At 42.2% G+C, this 19,611-nt stretch overlaps 1 protein-coding gene across 1 annotated transcript in view; it reads right to left on the bottom strand.

Moving 5' to 3' along the window:
• Positions 1-18,702, bottom strand: part of myo10l1 (myosin X, like 1) — a 67,798-nt gene extending 49,096 nt beyond the window's left edge. Inside the window, exon 1 of the mRNA XM_041812997.1 lies at positions 18,385-18,702. Within this exon, the coding sequence (XP_041668931.1) occupies positions 18,385-18,405 (21 nt within the window). The 5' untranslated portion in view covers positions 18,406-18,702. The remainder of the gene's footprint in view (positions 1-18,384) is intronic.
• Between the last annotated feature and the right edge of the window lie 909 nt (positions 18,703-19,611).

Here is a 19,611-nt window from a genome sequence, read left to right as displayed (position 1 = left end):
TCTGTGTCAGAGAGATGAGAAAACACAAGATAGTGGGAGAAATGAAACTTAGCATCAGCTAATGCAGGATACAGGAGTCCTACGACCAGCTGTGATCAGCTGATTCCATTTATCGCCTCCCAGCTTCCACAGCCAATCACAGCAGTCCATTTAAATATGGCGTACTTCTCACTAATGCCTGCTTGCATTTATGCTGATGCACCAAGCTGCTGCTGGCATAGCATCCCCTCCTCCACCCCAGCCTCCTCCTTTATAGCATAAAGCTTGTTGCAGCCTCATATTCAGATTCATGCTACTATGGATTAATGTTATTGTTTTCAATATACATTGTGATAACTGCCATCCATATGGGGGTTTCTAGTAATGCAAGGGACTTCCTGGAAAGACAAAGCATGCTGCTGACTAACCCAGGAAGCATCTTTGGATCTTTGGAGGCTTCTTCACCAAGTAAACCTGTATATCTATTTCAAAATAAAATGGTTAAATGTACTACAATTAAATTTAAATGTAAGTTTAACAGGAATTGCATTGAAAAGCAAAAAAAATCTGAGATGGGAAACATGAAAAACAAAGCTTTGGAAAGGGGGTAGATTCACTATTGCATCAACAAGATCTCCCCATACTGTGTTTCACTAAGTCTTGATATTTGAGCATTTGATACTATTTCAAACTGAACTTGTCCCTTTCTTCTTACAATTATTGAGTGCATTAAAATCTCTGCAAGTTGGAATTTCGTGCCAATTCACTGCAGCAGTTGCATGATCAAGCCTCATACATCTAGAATCACTCTGAGAACTGAAAAATTCAGGAGCATCCCCCACACTCTCTCCCCCTCTCCTCAGCAACTCTCTATATTTAGCCCCCCGTAGATCCTCTCTCTCTCTCTCTCTCTCTCTCTCTCTCTCTCTTTCTCTCTCTCTCTCTGCAGACAGTCCTAGTGACTCGCCCTTTACTCCGGCTCGTCTGCCTGTCAGATTCCAGCACACAGGGCTGTTGTGTTGATGGTTGTGCCATGATTTGGCCTGATGACCACCGCGGCCTCAGGCTCTTCACACAGTTCACTCAGCGCTTCACTACATCCTTTTTGAGATAAAATGACCTCTGACTCTACTAAAACCTCAAACACTGGACCTTTACCATGAGCCCTGAAGCAAACCAACACCATTTTGGTTTTATTCTCTCCATTAACCAGAATAAAACACGTCTTTGCCTTCTGTCTCTCTAACTCTCTCTCTTCTTGGGGAAAATCGGCCTCCTGTCCCGTCCCAGATCGATGTACCTTACCAGCACCATGCATGCACAATCTCTGGGGTAAATGCGGTGAACAGGAGACAGAGGGTTATAAATGACCTGCTTGCATTACAACCTACATCCACCACCAACATCATCCTACTCCTCTTTTGGTTCTCCTCCCCTCCCCCTCTTTCCATTACCGGCCCAGACAGACAGGAATGGCCGTGCATAACAACAAACTCCTGTGCTGAAAGCTGCATGTACGCTTAAAATGCAGCTTCTCCCTCTGTCTGTCACCATCATGGTCTCTGAAATCCAAACCTTGGCCTCCAGCTCCATCCATCACCATTTCGTCACACTCCATTAAACCTGAACCGCCCTCAATCGGCACCTTAGCCTCAAACATGACCTCTGACCTCGTATCTCACACCGTTCAACAGCCAACAGGAGAGAAGAAAACAACCAGATTGAGGAGAGCTAAGTGACTAATTTTCTTATGAAAATAATAAAAAAAGAAACACCTGGTGTATCGGTAATTTCTTTACTTAAAGTAAGCTATGAGTTAGGTTTTTCAGTAACACCATGGCCCCCCTCAGCAGTAATCTGCTGATGACTCATTTAACACATTTCTGTATGCAAGGAAAGCTCAAGATCTGTAGTACTCAAAAAAAAATCAAACTTGACCAACATATGTTATATGAACAAAAGTATTTGGCCACACCTGTTAATTAATGAATTCAGGCTTTTCAATCAGATCTGTCTCCACAGGTGTATAAAATCATCACCTAGCCATGCAGTCTACATTTGCCTACATTTGTGATTCTAAATGGGTCCCAAAAATTTACCCCTGCTGGATAGTCAAGTCAACTGTCAGTGATAATATTAGAAAGTGGAAGAGTTTAGGAACAACAGCAACCCAGCCAGGAAGTGGAAGACCAGGTAAGAGTTCTGAACTTCCGATGGCATTAATGTAGACTCTAAAACTGTGCAGTGGGAGCTGCACGCAAGCCTTACATCACCAAGTCCAACGCCAAGCATCGGATGGAGTGGTTTAAAGCACTCTGACACTGGACTGTGTAGCAGTCTCTCTGTACAACAGTCAGATGGGTGATTCTGGGTTTTGTGGATGCTGGGAGAATGTCACCTGCCTGACCGCGTTGTGCCAACTGTGATGTTCGTACACTATTATGGTTCAAGCTTGGGTAATGTAGTCACTACTGGCTACACGGTTGAGGTCACCCCATTATAGAGGTCTCTGTAGAAGTCTGCAGCCGAATGCTCCACCATAGAGGTCTACTGCAGGATCCTCTTTGATAAAGTCTTGTTAGCTGCAGCAGTTCTAACTTGTAATGCACAACCAGAGTAAGCACAGGCATGTTGATGTTAACCTGCAAAGGCTGGTGGTGCTCTGCTAACATTAGCCACACCTAGCACACCCAGTTAATTTCTTGCTTGTTCAAATGTGACTTTAGAGTAAAGAAACTACTGTGGCTAACCGTTAGCTACATACTAAGTGCAATTTGGCATTTCATATTGAATAAATAACAAAAATATCAATTTGTTTGTTTCCATGTCTGTCTTTTTTCTTTGACTTTTAAACTGTGGACACATGGATGCATTAGCTGTTGGCCTTCGGATCTTGGTTGACATACTTGGTCCCACCAAGGACAGACCCTCTTTAATTTGCATTACATCCAGACAAAGTCACGACTTTCAGAAAGCAATAAAGGCAAGGAAAGTATAAGACAAGCTCAATGTGAATAAAGGACTGTCTATTTAAAGCAGCTTCACTCTTTGAGGTTAGATTCTCATAACAGAAAGGCAATAACAGAACTGCCTGGAACATACTGAACTTATGGGATTTAGTGTTTTTGGATCAATCATTGATAGAAATAATAATCTGCAATACTAAATGTCCGGTTCCTTCATGTATGACAGCTTCAGTGCAGAATGAACATAATCAGAGTTGATTCTATAAGGAATAAAATTAAATGATTATTAAGAAAATCCTGACCATCTAATAATCTTTTACTATTGAGCTTTAAAAAAAAGAACATCCCCAGAGCATACGGAGCAGATGTCTCAACAGCTGCCTGTGTGTGAGTCTGATAAAGGCCTTGTTTCTGCACCAGCAATCACATGGACGACAGTGCCATTTGATGGAGGCATCACCCTGAAGACAGTGTCTGATGACGGACGCCCCCTCCTCCCTCTACGAGACGTTTACGCCTCGATGAATCCAAACATGCACGAGTCTTTCCACATTTTTAAATTTCAAACTGCAAAATCTACAGCTGATCATGAGACTGAGCATCAGCAACACCAACACAAGCAGACAAATACAACATGCACTCTGAGTGAAAATAAGAGTAAGGATGATTATCATGACCTCGGGTGCCTCAGTTTTTATGTGAAAGATAATTTTTGCTATAGCAAAGAAAAAAAACACAGTAAGGTAAAAGCATTAACACTTCTACAAACATTTGCATTAGCCAGTCTTATGTAAAACAAAATGACAGAGTAATTATATTTCATCATGTTCAAATAAAGCTAAGAGAATTCAAAATGCATGTTTGGAGGCAGTAAAAGATTTTTTACTGTGATGTACAGTGCTTAACAAATTTATTAGACCACCACCTAAAATAAGGTTTATGCCACAGCTGCCCTAAATTAACAGCATTGCTAATAACCAAAATCATTTTTTATGTTTCTACAATGGTTAATACACCAATATATAGAAGCTCTTTAACCAAAATGATATTTTTAATGCTAAAATATAATTATTATTGTTATCCATGAATTTTCAGATTTACTGATTTACAAAAAAACTGAAAAATAGTAAAGCACATTCTCATTTCTTGATTAATATGTCAAATTATAGTTATTTACTTGCATTCCTGAACAGAAAAATGAGTTTTAGTGGTTGAATGTTATGCTTGATTCTTTTCTGACTTCTCAGAGAAGCCCAGTGAGCCGGCTCAAATTTGGGTGAATTCAGTTTGAAATTCCTCATTCCTGTTCAAAATGGTAAAACGTGGAGAGCTCACCGAAAAAGAAAGAGTCTGCATTAAAGCACTTAATGATGCTGGATGGTCTTTGAGACAAATATGACAGGTGGTCTAATAAATTTGTTAACTACTGTATATACTTCACCATAAATGTCCAATGATTGTCAGAGTAAAGGGGCAGTTTCCATACCATGCCTAAGCATGTTTGACCCCTAGATTCCAGTGTGAATGCTCTGAGTCCATACCATGCTCGAGCATGGGACACTTCCTTGTTCCTGACACAGATGGAAGAGGTGAGCTTTGGTAAAATAAACACAATATGGACAAAAGCATTTAGCCACATCTGTTAATTAATGAATTCATACACACCGACAGGTGTGTAAAACCATCAACTCTTCATGCAGTCTCTATTTGCAAACATTTTATAATCCTAAATGGGTCGTGGATATTTCGCGATCAACTGTAAGTGATATTATTAGAAAGAGGAGGAGTTTAGGAACAACAGCAACACAGCCACAAAGTAGAAGACCATGCAAAATCAGAGCGGGGTCAGCGACTGCTACGGTGCGTAAAAGTCTCCAATGCACTGCTGATTCCATGGCAGAAGCTTAAACTGTGCAGCAGGACTCCATATTAAAGTACATGCATGGATTTGAATACAATGTCATTACAATCCTTGTTGGTGTAATGGTCAGACTGACCAATACTTTTGTCCATGTAGTGTCTCAGTGGTGAACTGACAGGTGGAGCCATCCCCAGAGCCATTGAGGAATACTAGTCATACACACTAAGGAGGGGATTAAAGAATAATAAAAAAGGACCTAAATGAATGACAGAGAGAAAAAGAGAGATGTGACTGACAACCTGGCTGATATGAGACTAGAGGATACAAACATGACAGAGAAACAGCAGGAAAAAAGGATGAAGGTGTCGTTGATGACAGGAAACACTCAAAAACTACAAATGGGACCAAAGGTTAGGAGTAAAGGAGGCTGAGGTAGACTCAGAGTGACAGAAGTAAAACCAAGATGAAAAAATAATGAGGGAAACAGCTGACCAGTCTGCAGCTAATGGAGGAAAACTAAAAAGCAGCATGGGGGTGGGAGGACACAGCGGGATCTCTGGAGGCTGAAGGTCAAAGGGCATTTACTCATGACTTTGACTGTCTGTCTGTCTGCTTCAGCAAACTCATTAACTACAGTTACATCTGCACAATGGAGAAAAAGCACCTCACTGAGAGGCTGATACAGACTCCAGGCTTTTTTTAAGTGTTTTATCCATGAAATGAGATCCTCTGGTGGTCCGGCCGTGGCCTGTGGGCCTTAAGTTTGACACCTCTCTGCTTTGTTGTTGTTTTTCTGACATCTCTGTTCTCTCATCCATCTCAGCCTTGTGTCACCGACCTAAACTATGTCAGTAATATTCCATTAAAGGTGATAATACAATCAGGACAGCGGGGCTTTGAGCAGATTATAGCGGCTGGGAGGAGGACAACAACATGTGTCTGTGAGGGGGGGTGAGAGAGTGAGTGTTTGTGGGCCCGTGTCACCTATCCTATATGAGTCACATCTGTCAGTGAAAGAGATTACAGATGAAATTAAATGCTGTAGGTATTAAAAGGCAACTGGGGGCAAAAGAAAGCATGCACAAAGTCAGAAATTAAATGTTTCAGGCATATTTCTATCGAGGTCAGTAAATCCTACACAGGGAAACAGAAACTCAAGCTGCAAAAGCAGAGCAGTGAAAATGTTTTACAAAGGTTATGGTAATACAGAAGTCCAACAGGAAGGAGGCAAAAAAAAACAGAAACAGACAAGGTTTCTATATCAAAGACACAGGATGGAGGGAAAACACAAAGGCTGACTTGGTGAGGGCAGGTGAGGTCAGAAAAAGCCTATTGATGAGCTACTAAAATAACCAATCCAGGGAGCTGGTATAGCAAAGTTTTCAAAAGCTTTCAATTTTGATGTTCAAACCCTCACCTATGGTCATGAACTCTGGGTAATAACACAAAGAATGAGAATGCAGTTTCAAATGGTTGATATGAGATTTCTCAAGAAGGTGTCTGGGCTCAGTCTTAGAGATAGAGTGAGGTGCTCAGCCATTCGGAAGGACTTTGAAGAAGAGCCGCTGCTCCTTCACACTGAAAGGAGCCAGTTGAAGTGGCCTGGGCTTCTCGTCAGGATGCCTCCTGGTCAACTCCCTCTGGAGGTCTTCCAGGCACATCAAACTGGGAGAAGACCCACAAACAGACCCAGAACTAAGGGACTGTATATCCCATCTGGCCTGGGGGCACCTCAGAATCCCTCAGGAAGAGTAAGAGTGCATGGATGGATGGATGGATGGATGGATGGATGGATGGATGGACGGACTGACAGACGGAGGAATGGATGGATGGATGGATGGATGGATGGATGGATGAATTAATGGATGGATGGATGGATGGATGGATGGATGGATGGATGAATGGCTGGATGGATGGACGGATGGATGGATGGATGGATGGATGGATGGATGGATGGACGGATGGACGGACTGACGGACGGAGGGATGGATGGATGGATGGATGGCTGGATGGATGGATGGATGGATGGATGGATGGATGGATTGCTGCATAGATGGATGAATGGATGGATGAATTGATTGATTGCTGCATGGATGGATGCATAAGCATCTCTATTAAGGCTTTATAAGATCAAGTCAGGTATAGGAGCATATATGTTGTATGCAGTACTTTGCTGCGTCAACCTTGGTCCTGTATCACTCTGTCCTCCTGATGGCCATCCTCCAGGCCTGCTCCAGGCCCATGCCCCTTCTCTCCAGATGTCCTCACTGCTGACCCATTCACGATGCATGGAGCTGCTCCCAGCAGCTGACCCTTCCCATCCCTGCCCCCCTGAGTTTATCAGTATAAGACACATGGTCATGCCTACAATAATGCACGTGAGAGAAGTCATCACAAAGGAGTCCAGTCAACATCCTCACAAGAGTACAGTAAGACCGGGAGGACCAAGGACCAAAAAATTCTGACTTTTGTCCACATGCTTAGATACCAAGAGTGCATCACTGTCTTGCTCAGTGAACCCATTGTTTCATGTGCAGGGTCAAGTCTGTGGTTGCTCTCAGCCTCACAGTCAGCAGATTGATGGATTGCGCTGCCAAGGTTGTAGGATCAAAAAAGCTCATAAATAAAAAACGATCCCTTTATTTCCTCACAGTGTATGCCAGAGAGAAGTGAAGTCAAAGTACCTGGCATGACAGGTGCTTTACAGATTGTCTAGTGGAGCTGCAGTATCAACATCATTGTCATTGGAACAGACGTTTTTTGAACCGGGCTGCTAATATTGAATATTTCTGTTAGAGAAATGGCTGTTTTATTCTGGGTGTTAATGGGACCTCAGAGCTTTCTGCTTCAGAAACTGTAGATTAAAAAGTAACTTGTGTTTTCAGAGCCCCCTGTTAGTCTGCTCTAATTTCATTCATAAATATCGGAAGCTCCAGAGAGATAACCTTTGAACCAATTTTAACTGAAAAACAAACAGAGGAATGATTAATCCAAAGCCAGATCAGAGAACCCTGAATGACCAGGATGAAGGCAGAAGCAGCTGTTGGTGTGAGTACTCAGTGTAAATCCTCTTTGAGAGGCCAGTTTTGAGCAGTCTGCTAATTATCACATTCTCCCTCATCTTGGATTAAACTACAGTCACACACCCCCACCCCCACTGGCAACCCTGGCAACAAGACTCCACGGCAACACTGTGGAAACTGAGTACCATGGAAACAGCATCACTCCCCTTTAAGCATCTGTGGATGATGGGAAATAGAGTTCATGTGGGGGGGGATTCTGGGAAATGCTGTTTTATGTAATTAACACTCCGTATGATGATAGTTTTCATTCTCCACCTCGAGTCAGTTCACTTACATGACACAGCTGATTTTTAAAGATAAAAGTAACAAGCTTTAGGAGGAAATTTTTTGGAATAAACCCCTATACTTCAGCATGCTGTAGGAGATTTATTTATTCATTTATAAGATGTTTTCTAATCTGGTTTTCAACAGCAATCCTCATAATCTACTGCTTGTCTGTAGAGGTCAGGTCCAGCCAATTGATGCTCACAATTAGTAAAATTAGGATCACCTGAGTGCAGTGAATATTTCTCACGTGATTGTAGTATAAATACACCTGTGCCTGGAAGGTCCAGTCACTGGTTCATCAGTATTCCTGGCTACCATTACATCATCAAGGCTAAAGAACACTCCATGCAACTCAGAGAAAAGGTTATTGAAAAGTATAAGTCAGGGCACTGATATAAAAAAAATTCCAAGGTACTGAACATGCCCCAGAGTTCAGTTAAATCCATCATCAAGAAATGGAAGGAATATGGCTCATGTGTAAATCTGCCTGGATCAGGCTGTCCTCACAAACTGAGTGAGTGTGCAAGAAGGAGACTAGTGAAAGAAGCTACGAAGACACCTATGACTACTCTGAAGGAGATACAAACTTCAGCAGCTGAGATGGAAGAGACTCTACATACAACAACTGTTGTCAAAGCTTTATGAGAGAGTGGCAAAGAGCAAGACACTGTTGAAGAAAACTCAGATTAAATCTGCACTATATTTCACCAAAATGCATGTGGGAGACTCCGTAGCCAAGTGGAAGATAGTTCTTTGGTCTGATGAGACCAGAATGGAGCTCTCTGGCCATCAGACAAGACACCAAACACTGCACATCTCTACAAACATACCATCCCCACTGTGAAGCATGGTGGTGGCAGCATCATGCTGTGGGAATGCTTCTCAGCAGCCAGCCCAGAAAAGCTTGTAAAATTAGGGGTTAAAATGAAATAAAATCTATGAGGACAATCTTATTCAGTCTGAAAGAGAACTACAGCTTGGGAGAAGATTTATTTTCCAACAAAACAATGCGCCGAAGCATACTGAGAAAGCTACACAGAGATGGTTGAAAGACAACAAGGTGAATGTTCTGGAGTGGCTGAGTCAAAGCCCAGAGCTCAGTCCAATAGAGAATTTCTGGCTGGACATGGAAAAGGACTGTTCACATCCAGCACAACCAAATGAAATATTATTTATATACTACATGCAATTTGCAAAATATTTGTTGTAAGCATTAATACAGTCAAAATAATTAAAAAGAGAAAAAAAATGACAAAAATAGCAGTAGAATAGCCTCAATACCCTCTATAGGTTAAGGAAAGACTGAAGTATCAGGTCATACTGTCTGTTTAATCAGAGCCTCTTAAGTGTGATTCTGGGAGATGTTGTTTTATTCAGAGAACACCTACACATGCAGAACAAGGAGAGGGAGACAGGATTAAAGAATGAGAGAAAAGAAAGAGCTGGAAGACGGCCAGGAGGAGGGAGACAGGCGGAGGAACACTGAAAGTGGTTGGTTGACTGAGATGGAGAAGCAGCGAGCGAGTGGCCGCGGGGAGAGAGAGAGAGAGAGCCTCTGCAGCTCCTGAGCAGAACAAATGCGTTGAATTGAAGCTGAATATAGGTCACACATCTCCAGTGACTGTTCCCTCCGCTCAACCAGCTTCCTACAGTACGCACTACAAACAAATCCTGCATAATTGGACCACAATCTATTAACGCAGGCTCAGCTAAATATAAGGGTTTTACGTCAGAATGAAATGCACAAAAGAAAGGACCAACTCTTTCATGCACCTCCTGCAGTTGAAGTTTAAAAATAAAAGCTTCTTTTAAAGTTTATTCCCGTAAATGTTTGACAGTTTATGTGAAAGCAGCCACACTGATTAATATTTTAATGCAGAGAAAGTTCTTCGCATGAAAAATCAACCTCTCCTTGCCCTACAATCTCAGTGAGCTAGCCACTCAACAAATTGCAGAGTAGTAAATGATTATTTACAGCTTCTTCCTTCAAGGTTGGCAGCAGAGCAGAGGAGAGGAGAGGACTGTTGACTGAGCAAAAACAAGACAGAGAGTGAGGTTTATAAACAAGCAGAAACAGTGACAGCAGGCCTCAGATAACATGTCACAGCCCTTCTCTCCACATTCACACCTGCCTGTCTCCCTGGTTTTTTGGTTCACCTGTAATCCAGCACGGATCCTTCAACACAAACACAAAATGTCAGCCTGGAGCCCAAATGTCATCCATCTCACTGAAACAAGCAGACAATCAGGTACAGGGAGAACAGGATATGAGCCAAACCTCCAATCTGGGTGAGACACAAATTACACTGAAGTGGATTCAAGAATTCAAGGAGGTTAGCAACTTCTAGAAAGGATAGAATCAGCTCCTGTACTGGTAAATACACACTAAAGTCACACAGTGCCCTCCTTTAGAAGAACAAAGCTTTAATTTGTCTGTTTTTATGGATATCATAGTGAATTTCCCACTCTAAAGCCACAGTCACACTTGCAAAACCCCTGAAAAATTTCCTAGTGGTCCTGTGGTCCATGCCTGTATGTTGTTCCCCAGCTCTCTCATCCCTGTTTCCAATTCTGTCCACTGTCCTCTGCTGTCATTAAAGGTGTAAAAAGCCCAAAAATAAATCTTAAAAAAATTCTGAATTTACCTTCATATTCTTTATTTATCTTATTCTTTATCTCAGGAAACTGGGTCAAATAAAACATATGCATGTGTGTCTGCTTAGGGCAGTGGTTCCAAAAATGGGGCATGGGCCTGTCCCAGGGGTGCATGATATCCTGGCAGAGGCGTGTGTTGCAATGACACAACTACCCCAAAGACTTGATCCCCTTGGTTTTTGGTCTTAGAACCTCTGAAAGCAGCTTAGTGGACCTGAGAGAGAGGTCAGTCTAGAGCAGGGGTCCTCAACTACATTTGTACAAGGGCCAGCTTACGTCTATGCAGACACTGTGAGGGCCGGCGTGTTAATGAACTAAATACAAGACACATTTTTGTCTAAATAATAGTATTTTCTTTTAAATGTACCTTATCTATAGCCTTCAGCAGTGAACTCAGTCCTTGTTCAAACAGTTAAATACCCATACCGCAGCAGGCCACAAGGGGGCGATTGAGATATTTAAGCCACATAATTCTGGGGCTGCCATGTAGTTTGATTTGAATATGCTGCATCCTCACTGGTGAAAAACACATGAAGGAAAAAGATATTTAGTTTTAATTCTCAGGCAGTTAAAAATAAAGTCTAAATCCCCCTGAACTGCTAAATTTACTCGGAAATCTACTGCTCTAATCAAGAATGGACTTATGAGTTAGTTTGTCATGCATCTTAATTGCTAATAATGGTTAGTAATAATTGGATTTTTGTGAAACTGATAAAACATTAAACCAATCTTTAAAAAACATTTCAATTGCATGTATCTCTGGAGTTACTTAAACATCTGTAGGGATCATAAAAGGAAAGAAATAAAATATACCCTAAATACAGCAATATATTTATTTCCTCAGCACTTTTTCAGAATTCAATCAACCTGTGGGGGGCCTGATGTGGCCCCCGGCCTCCAGTTCATGATCAGTTGTCTAGAGTGTTATAATGCAAGAGATCAACAAGATATGACGGTTCATTTAAAATTTTATAAACGACCAATAACATCGTAAAATCAATCCTAAATTTCACAGGAAGTCATTGAAGAGAAGCTAGGATAGGTGTTAAGTTGTCCTTTATAAAAGAGATGCAGCAGCAATAGATTTAAACCAGCATACAAAGATTTCTAACATTCTGGCTTTAAAGTTACAAAGGCATGGAATGCTTTCTCACCTTTACAGATGTAAAAGTTCAGTTTTGCTTAAAGTCTGAGCTGGAAAAGAACAGATTCATCAAACTTAGAGACACTTTGAAACTAAACAAGTTGAAACTGCTCAAAATTTTTGATGAAACTGAATACACCAAAAGTTTTTAAGCAGGGGAAATAGATTTTTTGAATAATCATTCCTACTAAATCTATGTTGGGTTAACTTGACTTTTATAAGTTAAACTCCACTCTGAAAACTTGCTTACACTTAAAATTTCAGTTCAAACTTGAAACCATATGTTTGAGTACTTTTTGTAAAGCTATATGGTTTTCATCCCGTATCAATATTCTCTCGTATCTCAATCAAAGACTCTAATCTTGAACACTAATGCAACCCAATGTGGTCCAATTTCAGGAACGACATGTAAAAAGCGCACTGAAGTCCTCTTCCACCATGTTCAGTATCCCATCCACAGTATATCAGAAGTGCTCTCTAGGCTGGAGTTCTCTAACTGAGACAATAACTTCACTCATGTTGCAAAAGTATCTAACACCCAAAGGCATTCTGGGAACAATGACAAAAAACACTCAGAGTGATTGAGTGCTGTTTACTTAGAACTAAAAATATGTTCAATCAACTCAGAAAAACAGAGCTTAAATAGCTATTTAGGATTTCTAAGTTAACTTTTTTTTTTAAACTGAAACTGTTCTGTCTTACAGTGCACACAATTAAAAACAACACCAAGATTTTTAACAGATGTGCAGCTCTGACCTGCCAAGAGTAGCTGCAACATCAGTCATGTCTGGCTGTTTTATACTTGTTTATCAAGTCCATCCAAATTTTAATACCTCTGAGGCAATTCAGCAATGATCGCAAGGAATCTTCACTATACATTTCTAATGGCAGATAGATTTAAACATCTGCAAAGCAATGAACATGGATGTTGTATTTTTTAAGGATTAAACCAAAAGGCAATAGGTGCAATACAGAGAGGACAGGTACCAAAGTGGAGCCTTGTGGGACCCATAAGTGGACCCATGTCTGAGGACTGCGCTCCTAGCTGGACCCAGAATGTTCTATTGACTAGATAGGACTCAAACCATTTGAGGGCAGTACCCTTTATGCTTACACAGTTCTCTAACCATGAAAAAAGGATACACTGTGTTGAAGGCAGCGGTCAGGTCTAACAGAACCAGAACTGCAGAGTCCCCAGAATCCACAGAAAGGAGGAGGTTACTGATTCTCAGCAGGGCTGTTTCACTACTGTGGCCATGTTTAAAGCCAGACTGGAAATGAACAAGTGACTCCTTCTGCCTGATAAAAACATCTTCTCTAAATCAGCAGTGAGGAACACAAGATATTAAATTGTGACAATACAACAAACAAAATTTTGCTACTGACCTCGGTTCATGCTGCATTATTCACTGATGTTTGTAACCAGGGCCAATATCAGCGATATTGAGTCGATGCAGCTGTGCATCCCTGGTTCAGTCTTCTGTTTTGTTCCATCTAAGGTCCAAACTAGAACATTTGCATTAAATAAATTTGAGTGGATGAACAATTTTTGAAAATTTGGGTCATGATTTCTCATTATGGTGGTGGGGGTGTGTCCTAAGGCTAGACCAACTGAGAATCTCTGCCCTAGATGATGTCCTCTCATCTGTCTATCACAAAGGCATTTTTGTTACAGTAACATTTATTTTCTGCCACCACCAGATCCTGTTTGAATATAATGGGATTTTACAGTCTTTACTGCCACCTGACATTTCATGCTCGACTGGACGTCCCGATATCATGTTTTCTGCCCGGGCTGAGAGAGAGGGGGGTCAGCTGTTCCCTGCCTCTGGTTTGAGGGTTCCAGACAAGCAGAGGAACACTGCTCTTTAAAACTGAAGGATCTGGAGCGATGAAGATGGCAGAGGAGTAAAACTAAGTGGATGTCGAACAGACCTCTCCCATGAGGGTCGATTAGTCAGCGCCCTGCTGCATGAAGTCATGTTTCTGGGTATCAGATACAGCGCTTATGCAGGACTGCAGGCCTGAACATCATAACTCAATAAGTCACTCCACTTTCAGGTCTCACAGAGTCTGGCTTACACTGGGTGGTGGTCTGCGAATCAATGCTATGATCGATATATTACAGACAGGCTGATGGGAAATGGAGTGGGGGACGGGGACGCCTCACTGAACCACTGCTGCATGAGCATCTGGAAATAGTTCCTGTGGTTATGTCCTCTGTCACCTTTCTGCAATCACACTGGCACACTTTTCAGAGGATAACACAAGACTAGAACACAAGACTAGGGATATACAATGTTGGATTTTTGATGAGATTCAATATTTTGATATTTACACATTTATATTAGCTGATACCAATATTTAAATAAAGTTCAGACTTAAAACTTCAGTCCTTAAAACAAGCTAAAAATACAAAGAATTATGATGAATAAAGAAAAAGACTTCAGCTGATGTAGGTCTGTTGGTCCAGCCTGAAACTCCACTAACTTAATTGTTGATATAACCAATATTTACAGCTGGCAAAGGCAGATTTTTACAGTCAAAATAGTGGTTGTAAATTTTCATATCCGTCAACATAGATATTATACAGATAGGGGTGTGACAACCACTGAAAATGACTGAAAACGCTGTAGTATAAAGCGTAGTATAAAGCGCAATACAGCGCCTGTCCATGGCGCTGTATTGCTGCCAAGGAAATGCACCAAAAGAGAGAAGATGATCACAGAAAACTCTGCAAACTTTTAGTTGACCTTCTGGTTGTTCTCTGTGTTGGATTTGAGAACATGAGGTGTATGTTGTACACCATGGTGGTAAAGGAGCATTAAATTTTGTTGTAAAAGCCATAATAAGCTCAAGAGCTTCTGTAGCACGAACATACCCCTGTAATCTGCCATTGTTGCTTTGGTTTGACATGTGCATGTGGCGTAAGTGGGCTACGCTATGTGTGACGTAATCCTTTCAAGAAAGATGAGGTTGGCTGTCCACACGGAGACGAAACTGTAAGCGTTTACAGATTTGTTCACTCTGGGACCTGGTTTCAAAAAGTAGCGTTTATGGCCTCCCAAAATGCCGTTTCTGTGTGGAAGAAACGCCGATACGACAAAAAATTTCTGCGTTTACTCCTAAATTCATCTCCGTGAGGACGGAACCTAAAAGACAACAACTTCCTGTTAACCAATCATTATGCTCCAGCTTCTTCTTCTATTGTTTTCTTATTTGAGGCAACCAATCAGAACCAGCCATAGATCGGCAAGAGAAAGAAAGTTATCTACCAGTTTGAAAGGCAAGAAAAAAAATCACCCTATATGGCCCAAATAATGACTATATGATGCTTGCGCTCATAAAATGGGACTCGTGCACATTTTACAGACTGGAATACCACATGTGCACAAAATGTGACTTGGTTTTATGGCAATAAATTATAAGGATCGTTTCTGCTCTGTGTTTGCATTGTTTGCAAGCTGTCATGTTTTTCTCCTATTAGACAGGGCCTGTAGGAACCAAATGCAGATGTGAAAAAGACTGTTCAGGGCCCACAAGGCCTAGCAGTAAAGATGTCTAAAGTAAAGTCCAGCCTGTGGCTCCTTTCCAGCATGTCTCTCCCCAGCTCTCTCATCCTTGTTTCCAACTATATCCACTGTCTTCTTCCACGAATAAAGGCACAAAAAGCCTAAAAATATAGCTGAAAAAATGCTTGGTCACTGTTGATCTAGGTGTGATTTGTAAAATGTTCTACGAGATTCAGTTTCTTTTTTGTTCTTTTAATTTGTATTTCTGGCCAAATAACTTTTGATATCTTCATCTGAGATCCTTGCAGGACACAGATCCTGATAACCCAGGTTGTCCTGAAGAAAAAGTTGCCCATATCTTTATTGTGCTTAAAAGCCTTGAGATTCTACAGGCATTTTTACATTAAAAAATACAGGCGAACCGAAAATAGAGAAACTCGCACCAAAATACTGCTGCTAAATACCCGTGCAGAGTCTCCATGAGGAGGGTGCAGTGTTTGTATGCATGCAGACTCGCTCACAGTATTGCAATTTGTTATTAATTTGTATTTCAGTCACTGCTTTGACTATCTCAATCTCATCTCACCGTGCTCATCTATCAACTGTTGGCGATAACATCAGTCAGAAAATTGTAGCAATGAGTGCATAGTATGGTAAAACAAAGATGTGGCAGACTATTAAAATGCACAGATCTAAGTGGTCACATTCAGTCCAAGAGGAGTAGTTCAAACATTTCTGACAGGCCCTATACTGAATCAGAATCAGAATCAGCTTTATTGGCCAAGTATGTGTGCACATACAAGGAATTTTTGTCTCCGGTAACTTTTGCTCTCTTGTACAAAAAACACAGAACTTAAATAAGCGTGAAACAAAGATATATACATATATACAACATAAATTAGGCACTGCTTTGCATTTGTGGCTTTCAGTTGCATGCAGTCCATTCAGAAAGTATTCAGACCCCCCTTCCTTTTATCCAATTTTCTTGTGTTGCAGCCTGATGCTACAGTCACAAAAAATTCCCATTTCTCTGATCTTTGCTAAGATGTGTCTGCACCCTGATTGGAGTCTACCTGTGGCAAATTCAATTAATTGGACAGGATTTGGCATGAAGGCCTCACAGCTGACAATGCATATCAGAGCAAAAAACCAAGCCATGAGGTCAAAGGTACTGCAGAGCCGCAGAGCTCCGAGACAGGACTGTTGACAGGTACAGATCTGCTAAAGGCTATTTCTGCTGCAATGAAGGTTCCTAAGAGCACAGTGGCCTCCAGAATTCTCACATGGAAGAAGTTTGGCACAACCAGGACTCTTCCAAGGAGCTGGTCACCCAGCCAAACTGAGCGATCGGGGGAGACAGGCCTTAGTAAGACAGGTGACCAAGAATCTGATGATCACTCTGACTGAGCTCCAGAGATCCTGTGTGGAGATGAGACAAAGTTCCAGAAGGACAACCACTACTGCAGCCCTCCACTGATCTGGGTTTTATGGCAGAGTGGCAAGACGAAGACTATGAAAGCCTGCTTGATTTCCATGCAGAGGTTTCTGCAAAATCTAAGCAGGCTTTGTCTCATTTCCACACAGGATTTCTTGAGCTCAGTCAGAGTGACCATCAGGTTCTTGGTCTCCTCTCTTCTACCCTGATCCCTCCAATCACAGGGTAGAAACATCTCAGCAAAGATCCCGAGAAATGGAAGGAGCCTGAGCTAAATAAAGAGGGTCTGAGTGTCATGATGGGGCCCTGAATGTAAAAAAATAAGAATAAAAACGATTTTTTTTTTCAACTGTAAAGCAACAAAACTGAACAGTGATGGGAGTCTGAACACTTTCTGAATGCTCTGTTTTTCTAACTGGCATGACATCACTGCCAGTGTGAGAAGCATTTAAACCCATATCAGATTAACTTAAGAGGGGGAGCATAAGTAGCTTGGAGAGGACGGATATTGGCTTCACAGTCTGAGGAAATAAGAGTGTTTCAGGAGAATGGGAAGACGCGTGTGCTGTGTGGACATAAAGGAGTGGGGCGAGGCAGGTGTCTTTTGTCTTGTGGGGTGGGACTGTCCACAATGAGGAGCATGATAATAAAATGTGTGATGGGAATTCAATGAAAGGCTTGGAAAACGTCATGGTTGGATTCTGGAACACATCCCAAGATGCTAAGGGAGAATGATGGGCTTTTTTCCCATCAGGCAGTGCAGGAATGAGCAGCATTAATAGCCTCTGATTTAACTACTGTTCACATAGAAAAGCCTAGCAGTTGTTAATCTGATCTCCCTCTTGTCTCACCTTTTCTATCCACACTCAGAATCCTTCTCCTCCTGATAGCCACCATATCATCCTCCCCCCTCCTTCACCCCCTCCTCATTTCCCGCAGCCCTATACCACACCAATACCCACCCATGTAGCCCACATCTATGCCATTCATAGCGCACTTTTAAAGGAAATAAAGGGTCTTTTAACAGCAGGAGCACGGTGTGGGAGGGCTGTTGCTGCAGGCCAACACAGTCCACCCTCCGTTAACAGATTGGCTTTAATCCGAGAGCCAGCCTTATGGATGTGTGTCAGCTCTCGTTTGGCCAATTTATCTGCGGCTCTGCTCTGAATTAATTCACCACCGAGCATGCAGCCAGGCCGCGATGCTCCGCAGTGATAACAACGCAAACGAGGTGTTAGGGTTCAGTTTTAATCAATATAGTCGTGCAGTGAAAAGATACAGGCCTATCCTGGTGGGGGGGACCGGGTCCAGTCGACCGAAGCACAGCAACACCTGCCGAAACCAACCGATGTAAATCAACAGAAAAATGCGTAAAAGCATCACGCAGCACAGGCCATAGAGCGGTAAAAGCAGCCTTTATCACACTTAATCTGTCACTGGTGTTTAGCTCGGTCACACTGACACATATTCTCGTTGGCTTACCTCTGTGAAAAACGACTCCATCCTCCCTACTCCTCCCAGACGTCGCGCGCCCTGCCCCGCAGAGCGCAGACACCGGCACCGGCGTAAATCTCTCCGACGGAAGCGCGAGCGTGTTTGTCAAGAGCAGGGAAAGGTAGCGGTGCCTCCGTGTTGGTGTTTCCCATTCACCGAGCGGCTGTCTTCATCCTCTGAATGGCTCTAACACACCTCAGCAGCCCTCTCTGCACCAAAACACACACGCGAGGAAAAAAAAAAATCCAGAGGAGATATTAAAAATGTCCACGCCAGGGACCCGTCGGAGGCTCGTTTTAGCGGTCCGGAGCTGTGTGTTTCTGTGAATATATATTTGTTGAGTGAGGCTGACAGAGGAGAGGACCAGTACGGGGGCGGAATGAGCTCGATGCTGCCCACAGCACACACCGGTGGGGCGGTGCAGGCACAGCCTCCTCCAATACCAAACACACACTCACCTCACTACACACAGCAGGGCAGGAGTAGCCTGCATTAGTATAGGTGTCAGACGGTTTCTGTTGCTTTAGCTAACAAACATCTGGGTACTCCTAGCCCAGTTAGCTGCTGGATCTGGTTTTAGCAGCCCAGACCACCATGGCAAACAAGCTGTTTCATAATATTTCTGACTCTCAGGACAGAAATACCCACTGAAAACAATGACAACCCCCTATTGTGATGGTACAGTTTACCCAACAAAATAAAAGAACTGTTTATTAAAATTATACATAGACTATATGGATAAAAGAAGGCCACCAACAGGGACTGTAATGGCATTATATTCAAATGGAGTTGCCTCCTTTTTGCAGCTATAACAGCCCCACTCTTATTGGAAAGCTTTCCACAGGATTTTAGTGTGTTTCTGTCACAATTTGTGCCCATTCATTGTCTAGAGCATTTATGAGATCAAGCACTGATGTTGGACCAGAAGGCCTGGCTCACAATCTCTGTTCAAGTTCATCCCAAAGGTGCTGGATGGGATTGAGGTCACACCAAACTCTTAAACCATATCTTTATAGTCCTCTTTGTGCACTGGCGCTCAGTCATGTTGGAATAGAAAAGGGCCTTCGCCAAACTGTTGCCACACAATTGGAAGCATAGCATTGTCCAAAATGTCTTGGTATGCTGAAGCATTACGGTTGGCCTTCACTGGAGATAAGTGGCCTGAAAAACAGCCCCATACCATTACCCCTCCTCCACCAAACTTCACAGTTGGCA

Source organism: Cheilinus undulatus, linkage group 18, assembly GCF_018320785.1.
Source record: "Cheilinus undulatus linkage group 18, ASM1832078v1, whole genome shotgun sequence".
Classification (NCBI taxonomy): domain Eukaryota; kingdom Metazoa; phylum Chordata; class Actinopteri; order Labriformes; family Labridae; genus Cheilinus; species Cheilinus undulatus.
The sequence above is the reverse complement of the archived record's forward strand: the minus strand, read 5'-3'. Positions and strand labels throughout refer to the sequence as shown.